Source organism: Zerene cesonia, chromosome 15 (genome assembly GCF_012273895.1).
Source record: "Zerene cesonia ecotype Mississippi chromosome 15, Zerene_cesonia_1.1, whole genome shotgun sequence".
Lineage (NCBI taxonomy): Eukaryota > Metazoa > Arthropoda > Insecta > Lepidoptera > Pieridae > Zerene > Zerene cesonia.
The window spans coordinates 115,974-128,910 of NC_052116.1; the positions used below are offsets into that span (position 1 = coordinate 115,974).

At 46.0% G+C, this 12,937-nt stretch overlaps 1 protein-coding gene across 1 annotated transcript in view; it reads left to right on the forward strand.

Annotated features, from left to right (window-relative positions):
* The window catches only part of LOC119832406 (tuberin), a 20,224-nt gene that overhangs the window by 3,375 nt on the left and 3,912 nt on the right, over positions 1-12,937 (forward strand). Inside the window, exons 5-29 of the mRNA XM_038356079.1 lie at positions 7-181; positions 267-491; positions 1,466-1,607; positions 1,922-2,067; positions 2,472-2,656; positions 2,845-3,010; positions 3,432-3,662; positions 4,158-4,352; positions 4,644-4,829; positions 4,911-5,085; positions 5,340-5,495; positions 5,780-5,976; positions 6,191-6,307; positions 6,844-7,058; positions 7,364-7,489; positions 7,893-8,028; positions 8,297-8,394; positions 9,308-9,409; positions 10,081-10,171; positions 10,325-10,465; positions 10,769-10,921; positions 11,066-11,127; positions 11,352-11,414; positions 11,823-11,919; positions 12,794-12,931. Of these exons, the coding sequence (XP_038212007.1) occupies positions 7-181; positions 267-491; positions 1,466-1,607; positions 1,922-2,067; positions 2,472-2,656; positions 2,845-3,010; positions 3,432-3,662; positions 4,158-4,352; positions 4,644-4,829; positions 4,911-5,085; positions 5,340-5,495; positions 5,780-5,976; positions 6,191-6,307; positions 6,844-7,058; positions 7,364-7,489; positions 7,893-8,028; positions 8,297-8,394; positions 9,308-9,409; positions 10,081-10,171; positions 10,325-10,465; positions 10,769-10,921; positions 11,066-11,127; positions 11,352-11,414; positions 11,823-11,919; positions 12,794-12,931 (3,718 nt within the window). The remainder of the gene's footprint in view (positions 1-6; positions 182-266; positions 492-1,465; positions 1,608-1,921; positions 2,068-2,471; positions 2,657-2,844; positions 3,011-3,431; positions 3,663-4,157; positions 4,353-4,643; positions 4,830-4,910; positions 5,086-5,339; positions 5,496-5,779; positions 5,977-6,190; positions 6,308-6,843; positions 7,059-7,363; positions 7,490-7,892; positions 8,029-8,296; positions 8,395-9,307; positions 9,410-10,080; positions 10,172-10,324; positions 10,466-10,768; positions 10,922-11,065; positions 11,128-11,351; positions 11,415-11,822; positions 11,920-12,793; positions 12,932-12,937) is intronic.

The following is a 12,937-nucleotide window of genomic DNA, read 5'->3' on the forward strand; positions in this document are numbered from 1 at the left end:
CGGTAGCAACGCGTGCCACCTGTGCGTGTACTCGGCGGAGGCGGGCGTGGTGCAAGGCTGCCTGTCGCTGCTGGAGGCGGTGCTCTCGTACTCGCTGCTGCCGCGCGCCGCGCTGCGCACCTTCGTGGCGGCGCTCTGCCGCACCGTCAACCTGGAGCACTACTGCCAGAACAGCTGGAAGGTGCGTGTGCGCCCGTGTGGTGTGTGTGTGTGTGTGCGGGGAGAGGGGCGAGGGGAGAGGGTCGGTAACGGCGCGCGTGTTGCAGCTGATGCGGTACGTGGTGGGCGCGGACATGGGGCACGCGGCGCTGCAGGCGATGGTGGAGATGGTGCGCGAGGCGGGCGAGGCGGGCGCGGCGGGCGAGGCGGGCGAGGCGGACGCGGGGCTGGCGCGCGGCGCCGTGTTCTACATCAACATGGCGCTGTGGGGGCCGCGCCGCGTGCTCACGCTGCACGTCTCGCACCTGGCCGTGCTGCCGGCCTTCCTCAAGGTACGCCGCGCCTCACGCCTCGCGCCACCTACATATATCATATAATAAACAACACATTATATAGCAGCAAAATATAAAGTATTCTGTGCAAGAGCAATCTATGGTGGATACTGAAAACTGTCACATTTGTATTTCTGTCAATACCTTGACAGCATCTACTATATCTATAGACTAGAATGTGCTTATGAATTACAAATCGCTTTTTTGTTTTTTATGTTTTAATTGGTATATGTTTAATGTAAAATAATTTTTTAATTGGTATATTTTTTATGTGTGTGTATATGTTGATATTATTGTCAACATGTTCTTATTTAATTATATAGAAATAGATAATATAATCTCATACTCAAAGAATTTCAAGTTCTACATATTTCAGTATGCAGGAGAAGGTAAATCAATTCGAAATTGATGTAGTTCTAATTACGTTATTCATTTATAACTAGCTGACCCAATAAATGTTGTTGTTATGCTTTTCACAAACAGTCAAAATCACAAATTTTCAAATAACCGAACTTTTCTAATCCTCAAGGAAATCATCTAATCCGAATCCTAATGTCCTTCTTCTAAACATAAAAAAACCACAAAAATAGAATTAGAGAAATCACTACAGCTATGCATGCGTGATGCTGTAAGCAAGGGAAGGGAATTCGTTTTCATATGTTTACAGATATAATTTATTAATAGATATTATATCTTGTTTGATTCAATGTCAGATTCACTTATGTCAAAATCTATAAATGAACAATAATATAAAATTTAAGAGTTTGTCAGTTTGAACATGCTCACCTCAGGAACATTTGGTTCAAACTGACTATTTATTTTCGTTTTGAATAGTTAATTTAGTAAGAAACATAAAGTACGACGTTGGTGAAACCGCATAGATGTAATAAGATTTAATGAGACAATGTCGCGTGGGTCAGCTAGTGAGCAATGAATATGTCGTGTGTAACCCGGGGGTGGGCGGTGGGCGGCAGGCGCTGAGCGCGCGGCAGCCCGTGGTGACGTACGAGGTGGTGGTGGCGCTGCAGAGCCTCGTGGCGCGCATGCCGCTCGACCTGCACGAGGTCTCGTGGGACGTGCTGCTGCGCATCGTGCGCGAGATACTCGACCAGGACAGTGAGTTGGGAAAATTTAAAAAATTTAATTCAACCGAGTTAAATTGGGGTATACTTCTATAAAGAAACTTCTATTTCTGCAATCCTCAGTCGAAAGTTCTGATATTTTTATTTATTTATTCTTTTTCGAACGATTAGTCTAAGTCTTATAAATTATAAACGTGAAAAGACAAATAATGTAAGAAAGTAAATTGAACAAATGCCAGCTTCATACCACAAAGTCCTCAAAACATTTACGAATATGTTTAGGAAGCCAATTTATCATTTTATCATAACTTCGGATTCCACACACCAAATTGTCAATACAATTTTCAGAAAGCCTGGAGCCGCCGAACGAGCTGATCCACAAGCAGGTGCACGCGCTGATCACCAGCATCGAGCAGCTGCAGGAGGCGGGCCAGTTCCAGGGCGACCCCGACGCGCTGCTCGACCTGCTCGACTACTGCGGACACGACCGCCCGGTGCGTGCCGCGTGACTCCTACAGACAGATAGACAGACACACACGCTGCGTACATTGCACGCTCGTGTCTGCCAAAGGGACAGCGTTGAATGAATTATTTGTGTCCAAAGTCTATAAGACAAAAACAGCTGTCTACAGTTGCTTGCCACGAGTTTTTGTTAAAAATAGGAGTAACCTAGTCTCAATTATCAAAAATGTCGTATTATTATTATATTAAGTCCAAAGTTATGAATTGGTTGTTATTAAATTAATTTTGCAGTTCAGAAGATATATTGCTTACTTTCATGCTAGTTCGCTTCTTTGAATGTTAATTTTGCATTCGGCACGTCGACACATCTTTACTATATACCAGTCGATGGGTCCTTCGAGCCGGTGATGTTGACGCGTTGCGTCGCGGTGCGCAGGAGGCGTCGACCATGCGCGTGATCACGCTGCGCGGCGCGGCGCTGGGCGGCGGCTGCGGCGGCGGGGGGGAGGGCGGCGCGGGCGCGGCGCTGGCGCTGGCCGAGCGCTACCTGCGCCACGAGCCGCGCCTGCCCGTGCGCCTGCACACGCTGCACACCGTGCTCGCCTACATCAAGCGCAACAGGTGCGTGCCGAGCCTGCGCTCATACTTGCAATTGACAACGGAAATAAATTAATCATTGTCATGCTAATCGTTATATTACAAAAAATTCCTGGTATCAAAAATTAGCCGCCAGTTGTCACGTAACTTTTAACAAGAAGAACTACCGTTTAAAATGTGTTCACTTACAATATATAATTGGTCGCGTGCAGCGTGGGCGGCGAGGAGGCGGTGGAGCGCGTGGGCGCGGCGCTGGCGAGCGCGTGCGCGGGCGACGCGGAGTGCGCGCTGCGCGCCGCCGCCGCGCGCGCGCTGCCGCTGCTGGCGCGCGCCTGCTCCGCCGACGCCGCCATCGACCTCGTCGACCAGCTCGAGAAGGTGACGCCTACCCCGCGACCCCGCGACCCCGCGACCCCGCGACCCCGCGCTGCACCACTCACCGCGACCGCGACCCGCCACACACACCTTCGACACACTGCACCACACACTAACAACACTGTGTGTGTGTGTGTGTGTGTGTGTACATCGCACCCACGCTACGACACACCGCATTACACCCCGCCACATGCTACAACGCACCGTATACCGCATCGTATCACATACTACAACACATTGGTGTATGACTCGCCGCACTAAAATCAGCGGTACGCTACAGCATGCCCTACACCACGACAATTCAAGTACCATTACTCCTCACCTGTTTATTCTTAAACAAGTTAAAACAAAATGTATGTATATTTTTAGCATATAAAACAAATAATAGTCGGCGTTTAATGACATAAATAGTGTCGTGTTACAGATCTTGAACCGTCCGTTCGAAATGTACGTGTCCGACGTGCCCATCCCGGCGGAGGCGGACACGAGCGACCTGGCGGCCGCGGCGAGCGGGCTGCTGGAGCTGCTGCACGACAAGCTGCTGCGCGCCCCCGCCGCGCCCGCCGCGCGCGCGCTGCTCGTGCTGCTCGACCACCTGGACCTGCACTACCGCCGCCCGGCGCTCTGCCGCCACCACCCCGACATCCGCCTCAAGGTGAGCCGCACCCTGGAGCCGATCGACCACCTTTTTTTTTATGTCACCGTCTCCAATGGAGCTGGTGGGTCGCCTGATGGTAAGCGATACCACCGCCCATGAACATTTGGAGAGGCGTAAGGTCGTTTGCAGACCTTACGTCTCTACAAATGGATTGCCGACTTAAAATTGAAAAGGGATAAGGAAAGGATTGATAAGAGGAATGTAGGAAAGGCATGGAAAGGGTAAGGAAAGGGATATGGGCCTCCGGCTCCCCCATTCACCGAACGAAACACAGCAGTATGCTATTTCACGCCGGTCTTCTGTGGGGGTGTGGTACTTCCCCGGTGCGAGCTGGCCCAATTCGTGCCGAAGCGTGCTCGACTACCACAATAATGAACCTGCACCATCTTTCTATTAGTACTACCATCATAATATCGTTTTAAAAATATGTACACAAATTATACAAAGTTTTTTTATATACTTCTCTAAAGCTATGTATGCGTGTGCGTGCAGATCTTCGACATGCTGTTCGGGCTGCGCGCGAACGCGTCGAACTGCGTGGGGTTCTGCTACGACTCGCGCGGCGCGGCCGTGTGGGGCGCGGCGGCGCTGCGCGTGCGCCCCACCTGCTCGCCCTTCCTGCTGGCCGAGCCGCCGCTGCCGCGCGGGGCCGCCGCGCCGCCGCCGCCGCGCGCCGACCTGCCGCCGGTAACCGCCCCCACCGCACCCACCGCCCCCCACCGCCATCCACGCATACATATACACATTCAGACAAAAAAGACGATATACAGTGATACAGATCCACACTCGACTTGGGCGGAAGCAGGGTGAGCCGCTTGCAGTATAATAAACAGGCTTATATTTATTTACACACCTCATATGTGTCTTCTATTTGTGTAATTATGGCTGGCTATTTATGAAGCCATTATATGAACATTTTATAAGTATGCATATAAATATAAAACAAACGTGTGACGTGCGACGCGTGTCCCGGCGCAGGGCGCGTGCGTGATCCCGGTGGGGCGGTTCGCGCGGCTGCTGGCGCTGGCGCTGACGCGCGAGAGCGAGTGGGGCGCGCTGGCGCACGTGCTGCGCGCGCTGCCGCACCTGCTCACCGCGCGCGCGCTCGTGCTCGGCCGCCGCGCGCACGACCTGGACCAGCTCGCCGCCACGCTCTGCTCCATGGCAAGTGCTGACCCGCGACCCCGCCGCGTGCCCGCGTGCGTGTGCGGCGGGTGCCTCACGGTGTGCGTGTGACGTGTGCAGGTGTCGGACCGCAGCGCCACGTTCCCGGAGTGCTGGCGCGCCAACGGCAAGCTGCTGGTGTCGGAGTACCACGCGGCCGTGCTGCCGCCGCTAGCCGCCATGGCGTCCTATAACGCGTACCTCGAGCCCAACACGCAGCGCCACGTCGTGCGCTGCCTGCTCAAGCACGGCATGGGTGAGCCCGCACGCGCACGCGCACAAACACATACACACACACACACACACACACACACACATTTCATATTTAACCACCCCTTTTATAAGTTTAAAGACTGCATTTACTCATAGGAACAACAACAATGATGACTTACTGAGACAGAGAACACATAACTTAAACGTTATATTGAAATAACTGGACATATTGATTCACGATTCGCAAAGTGTTTTTTTTTAATTGCTAATGATATTCGAGCGTATGTCTGCGCGCAGTGCTCCGCACGCCGCAGCCGTACATCAACGCGCTGACGCTGTTCACGCTGGAGACGCGCGAGACGATGGTGCGCATGCTGCCCGAGGTGCTGCTCGACCTGTCCAAGATCTCCGACACGCAGGCCATCGCCAGCCCCATGCTCGAGTTCCTCTCCAGTGAGTGCGCTTCATATCCCGCTCAGCCTCGACGTTCCATCTGGCTGTCGGATATAGATTTTTTAGCGGTTGCAATTATTTTGATCCTATGTTCGTATTTTGTTTCAATCGCTTCGCCTGAATTTTTTCATAAAAAGAAATAGTTACAAATATTTGTATCAAATTTATTTAAATACAAGAATCATTGAGATATCTTAGTTTAATTACCATTTCGTTTTACAACAAAGTAAGTTGTAGTCGAAATGGTCCCTCGAGCCGGACGTAAGGTAGCGCGCGCGTTGCAGCGCTGACGCGGCTGCCGCGCGTGTTCGCGTCGTTCGTGGAGGACCAGTACATGTCGGTGTTCGCGATCCTGCTGCCCTACACCAACCCGTCGCGCTACAACCACTACGTGGTGTCGCTGGCGCACCACGTCATCGCCGCCTGGTTCCTCAAGTGCCGCCTCTCCTACCGCCGGAACTTCGTGCGCTTCATCATACACGTGAGTGCCCACGCGCCTCGACATTCCTTACTCGTGACAACTGCCCGTTCTATTTCAGTACTTCGATGTTCTGCGACATCTATCCGCTTGTGGCTCATTCGTCTCGGGCTCTTGGAATACCTACGTAGAGTGAAATAGATACAGTAGCAATTCCAGATTAAGGATCTATGGGGATTTATGCTGATAAATATGTTCTATATCTTTCATGGCGCAGGGTTTACACAACTACATCATAATGCCTTTCGAGGAGCAGCTCCAGTACAAAACGAACAACTTCCACCAGAACTCGGTTAACGAGGACTCGTCGAACAGGCAGCGGAGTTCCAGTTTGGTGAGTGGCTTCACTTATCTATTCTGAATACTTCACACAGATATGATGAATGTTTTCGAATATGTTATCAATATATTCCTTATTTTAATGTACGTTAAAATTACGAGTTCAAATCATCATGAAAGAAGCAACGATATTTTTTGAATTGACTAAAATTCATTTTTAAAAAACTATGAATAAAAAAAATCGTTTCTTTGTTTTACTATAGTGACCAAGGAGAATATTTAATTTCATTTTATATCGCATGTTTAAAATAAATTAGCGTCATACATACGGTAGAATGAAGATGTGTTTGTGCTAAATTTTGACCAGAGAATTCTCACCTCCCTCAAACCACACAAAAGCAAAAAATAATCAAATCAAATTATATTCAATATGAAGCAGTACTTTAAGAATTATGATTAATAAAAGTTTTTCAATTATATCGCTCACTCACTGACCGATCACCCAAGTCTCCACAAAAGTTCGCGCACTTAGTTTGTTACGTGGTGGACGCGCCATTACTTGAAATTGGTGACACTATCGTGTGGGTGCAGGGATCGAAGGCGGTGTCGCGCGCGCCGCTGGCGGGGCGCGGCGGGGGCGCGCGGGGCGGCGCGGGGGGCGCCGGCGGGGCGGGGGGCGGCGTCGGGGGCGCGGGCGGCGCGGGGGGAGGCAGCGCGCCCGCCGCCTTCCACGTGGAGCTCACCGAGACGTGCGTCGACCTGCTCGCCAGATACACCTTCACGCCCTGCAGCGTCAAGCCGCAGAGGTACGTGGAGACGCAGGAACGCCGCTGGCATAGACGTATTCATTCAAACGTATATACTTACGACTGCCGCTGAAATCCACACGTTTGCGTGTTTTAATCCAAAATTTCCTATCGAAAACTAACTAAAATCAACAAAGCTTGAGAAATCAATACAATTGATATTTAATGTCAAGTGTAAATAAGTGTAAAGTAAATATAAATAACCCTCATAGGAGGCTTGTGTCCCAGCAGTGGGAACATATACGGGCTGATGATGATTAAATATATATAAATTAGCAAAACTGTAACCTCAACCGATACTCCAGGAGCGACACGGCAGAATTCCTGTTTAAAGGCGGTCAGTCGACGACGTGGCTGGTGGGCCATAAGCTGGTCACCATCACCACCTCCGGTTGTCTACAGAACTCCATCAAGCAGGGCCTGTGCGAAAGGTACCCAAATTCTTTATTTAAGGTGACACCTTATATCTGTTACACCTTTTGTAATAATATTAGTTCTTAATACAAGGTGTCACAGGTTTAGTTTACTAACTTAGTAATTTATAATCTTACTTAGTAGTGGGAATTTATGAAATAACTATCGGTCTGCTCCGGCTTCGCCCATGGTATATAGCCTATCTATATATACTGACAGAATCTTCAAATCGGACCAGTAGTTCCTGAGATTAGTGCGTTCAAACAAACAAACTATTCAGCTTTGTAATATTAGTAGAGATAAAATTGCGTCATAATATCAGTGGCATATCAAGCGAGACACTCTGTATAATAAACTTATTCATTCAGAGATATTTGATAAATAATATGAGTACGCGTGTGCGTGTGCGCGTGCGTGCAGGTGCGCGTCGCTGTGCCGCCAGCACGCGGAGAGCGCGGGCAGCCCGCTGCCGCCCGCCCCCGCGCCCGCCCCCGCCCCCGCGCCGGCCCCCGCGCCGCCCGCCGCGCCCCCTGCGCCCGCCGACCTTCCGCCGCAGGTGAGCACCACCCCCACTCCCCCCTGCACAATGAAGTGCTCTTGTCCTACGCTTTTTTTGATCTGTTTTTTCTAGTTTCTCCTACAGAAATAAAAAAGAAACAGAGTTGTACAAGTCCTCACTTCTAAGGTACTTTTATTACTTTAGTGTTAAAAATGTGTAACTTTAACCGATTCTACAAACTGTATTCTAAGTAAATATTTATAAATTGGAAAGTTAAAGAGATTACTCGTTTTAACTTCATGTTACCCTTCGGAAACTATTTCAGGTACAGATTAAAGACAGTTCAGAAAGTAATTCTTCGTCATCGAACAACCATCTTCAAGTCAATTCACACGGACAGAACAACCAACCGGAAGTCAAAAGGTATGATGTCCTCATAAATCCATACATACATGTAACACTATCTAGGTGGGGAAATACAATGTTTGTTTGTTAACCTCAATAATCTATTTCCGGCTATTTATTACACAACATGTAAATAAAAAAATGCTATTCTTCAAACTTATAATTAATACACACTTGTAATTTTATTTAGAATTATTAGATTAAATTTTAATTCAATAAAGTTAAAGTATTATAATTTATAAGTAACTGGTATATATAAACTATTATCGATTAAGAATTGCTTTCAATTCTTTACATGTTGTATATTAGCTTCTATGCTTACAAAATAATATAAGGTAACACAGTCAACTTGGTTTTCTTTTAATTCATAATAGAAGTAATTATGATCGAAATTAATTTATTGGATTTAGTTTGCTTACTGAAAATAATACTTCAAACATTTGGCTTGAAAACTAACACGGTATGCTGGACTTTGCGTAATAAACTTGTATGTGTATTGTGCTTTGAGCTGTGTGTCCTGTGGGGAAGACTTTGCAGCTATACAGTTTTGCCAATAAAGCTAGCGGGGAAGTAAATAATGTGCACTTTTAGGCTATCATTTAAAATAATAACTCATAGAAAATGTTTTGAATGATGATTTAACATTTAAGATCTTGTGGCTGACAAATTGGCAATAAAATTCCCGTCGTCTCCAGTATAATTCAAGAAGATCTCCACTTCATTCATGTTAAATAGTGATGTGTCTATTTAAAACATGGGGTTAATTAATGATAAAACGTACATGTGTTCGCGTGGCGCGCCTAACCCACAACAACCACATCAATACTCATAAATATATCAAATACATAACATGATATGTATAAGATCTATTGCGGGGGGGGGGCGGGCGGTGCGGGTGAGTACCGGGAAGGTTATGAGCGCGGGTGTGCAGGTACAGCAAGTGGTCGCTGCAGCACAGCCGCTCCACGGAGACGTCCTGCTCCTCCCTCTCCATCTCCGAGCTGCAGCCGCCCTCCAGCGGACACGTCTCCAGGTCTGACCCTCACTCCTCCTCCGATTCCCATATGTCCCACTGTTTTTGTTTTACTTTCCTGATTTAGCATTCTGCAGTATCTGCAGTATCTGCAGTATCTTTGGATTACTTCGAGATCCTCCTCCAAAATAAGAGATTAGAATATATTTCAGAAAGTACGAGTATCATACAGAAACACTTAATTTTAATTTCAAATATGGAAATTCTTCTAGTCAATATTTTAAAAATATCCTGCCCATCCTTTCCTACAAACAAATGTCAGCTATCTCTATGTATGCCTTCTAACGCTAAGCTTACTGCAGCTATTGTTTTGCCTTCGCTTGTGTACCGGTGGCTTTTACGAGTGTATATGTGCGTGTGCATTAAACGAATTCTTCGCTCTGCACATCTGTGGTCTCTCTTGTTCGATGTTACTCACCGTTATATGTATATGTCAAGTGTAACATAAATTTGTTATAAACGTTCCCCGTTTTGATTGTTCATCTCATGGTATAACGGTGATTTGGGTTAAGCCGTCCAAAAATCTAAAATGTTTCTTTTCTAAACGTCCACGTTTGTTTAGATAACAATGCACTATTATAGAGCTACTTTATGTTTATTTGCTAAAGCGTATACAATGTAGTTTCCGACATGAACACGGAACTTTATTTTTATAGAGAATAAAATTGCAGGCAAAACTCATCAGAGAACAAATCGACGGACCCCCTAGCAGACGTACTCAATCAGTTCACACAACGAATAGAGAGGATATCAAAAGAAGTGGTAAGTGATTTGTCATCCATGGCGCTTATTATAACTTTTCTTGAAAATCACTTTCACTCGGAAAGTGGAGAAGAATATTAAGTATCATATGTCGTACCGTGAAACAATGTGTAACTGTGTTGTGGTGTAACGCGTGTATCTTGCGTGCGGCAGGAGAGCGAGGAGGGCGCGTGGTGCCGCGTGGGCGGGCTGGCCGAGGCGGGCGCGTGCCCGTGCTGGTGCGCGCGCTGGGCGCAGCTGCACGTGCGCTCGCCCACCGGCGACGTGTCCTGGCTGCTGCGCATGCAGAACCACGTGCGTACCACACCTCACACCCCGCACCCCCGCACACGCACACCCCCACACGCACACAAAACATACAATACTCCTAATTGTAAAACAGAACTGATAAACATGTATTTTGTAACAATTGGTATTGAAATTTTCATTATTATTGGGCGTCTAATCTAATAAAATCCAATATATTTATAACATTAAAAAACTTTCAATTTAAAATGTGTAAAGAGTAGGTAAATACACTCAAACACACACAATGCTCTTGTTAAATACACCCAAAGCTGTCACTTCCTATTATGACTACATAATTGTTATATACAGATAAACTCAGCGCAGCTGCAGGAGTGGCCGCTACAGGACGTGCTGGCGCTACTCTCGCCGCCGCTGTCCGCCGGCATCGACCCCGGCGCCTCACTTGCCGCACAAGCCGCACACGCCTCTCAAGCCTCACATGCCGCCTCTGCCACAGACCTGGTTAATATATTTTAAAGTATTTCGATTTTCGTAAATATACAAATTTTACGATTTTTCATACATTTCAACCGATACACTCTCCACTTATTTTCAAATGAGAAGTTTATAATAATTCCTTATTAAACTACAATTATGTTAACGCAGGCTTCAGAAGAATCATCACGATCGAGTCGGCCGCAACACGCGGCCGATTTGCACAAATCCAGGTTTGTTTATATTTATCCATATCTAGAGGATTGAATATATTCCAATTTTTCCTTTATTTTCTTATCCAGTATAGTATAGAATACATTATAAATAATACTAATAAAATAAATGAAATAGCGTAATAAAAAATCATAAATTTCGATAGATTGATTGATAGCGCGTTGGATGTATTTGATGATATCCGTTAGTAGAGTCCAAAGTGAGCAATGTGTGTGTGATGTAGCTCGGACACGGTGGTGGCCGGCGAGCGGCGCGCGCCCGCGCACTCCGCGCACCAGCCCGCCAGGTAACGCTGCGAGCGATCTAATTAACTGAATTTAAAAAAAAAATTATTACCATATAAAGTAACAGCATGTTATCTTCCACAGATTTTTATAAAATTTTATAAAATCACTCAAATTGGTGAAGGGGGTGTTACTTTTTGAGTTTAAATTAACGATAGTAATTTTGCGTCCTCAAACATCAAAAAACAATACCAAAAGTAATAATGTCACTACGTGGTCATTTCACGTTGTTTACATTCATTATTATCTTATTCACTGTAACTTTAACATTTAAATATGTTCTATTGGCAGTGGTTAATTATTTTTGTTATCAATCACTTTATCTTATTAACATCGTCGAATTACCAAAAGCTTGCATTCACTAGTAATGATATAACGAAAATATGTTATACAGTAGAATTTTGATTCAGGATGAGCACACAACCCATAAACATCCCGGGCTCCCCGCAGCGACAGAGCTCGTCCAGCACTACGGGCGACGATGATATGCTGCTTATAGTACCCGAAGTGAGTTTACTACTAATAAATAACAAATGGGTATTTGCCAGATTTAAAAAAAATGTCAAAATTGTTCTTTATAGCGCAACACATTATGTAGAATTTCAATATTCTTTATAATTTTCTCTATTTTTCATAAAAATCGCCAACGTGGTAAAATCAATGAAAATGTCACAAAAATGTAACTACAGGTCAAGTGATATCATGATTGTAAGCATTTCGCTACGATTGAGTAAATAAATAACTTTTTATGCCCAACATACAAGCGTGTCTTAATTAACTGTATACTGAACAGTTTTATCTGAATTTATTCTTATTACAGATCAGGGTATACAATATTTTTGCTACTTTCTATATTCCATAAATCTAAAAACCATCGTCAAATAACCGATGATATCGTTAATATTAAACTCTTACTAAATTTTATTGACTGCTGTTACATATTAAGATTTCTGATAAAGGTGATCGAAGTGTACTCTTATTAAGCACAAAATCCCTACTAATATTATAAATGCGAAAGTAACTCTGTCTGTCTGTCTGTCTGTTACGCTTTCACGCCTAAACCACTGAACCGATTTTGACAAAATTTGATATGAAGATAGAACTGAACTTGGGAAAGGACATAGGATACTTTTTAACGCGAAAAAAGGGTAGAAAGGGTTGAAAGAGGGGATGAAAGTTTGTATGAAAGTTCGTTATTGTCAAACCGATTTTGATGAAACTTGGTATGAAGATGGAGCTAAACGTGGGAAAGAACAAAACATACTTTTTAATACGAAGAAAATACTCCTTACCATGTCGCGCGATATAAGCGAATTCTACGCGGGCGAAGCCGCGGGCGAAAAGCTAGTAATGTATATATACGAGAGAGCTGTGCCCCCAGCAGGGCAAGAGCCGGCATCCGGTGCGGCGCTCCAACTCTTCGCCGGAGATGTCCTCCTCGTGGAAGGTGTCCGTGCGCGAGCCCACCGCGCCTGATGATGAGCTCCCACCTAACGTGGACGAGATGATTCTGCTGCCCGTCTGC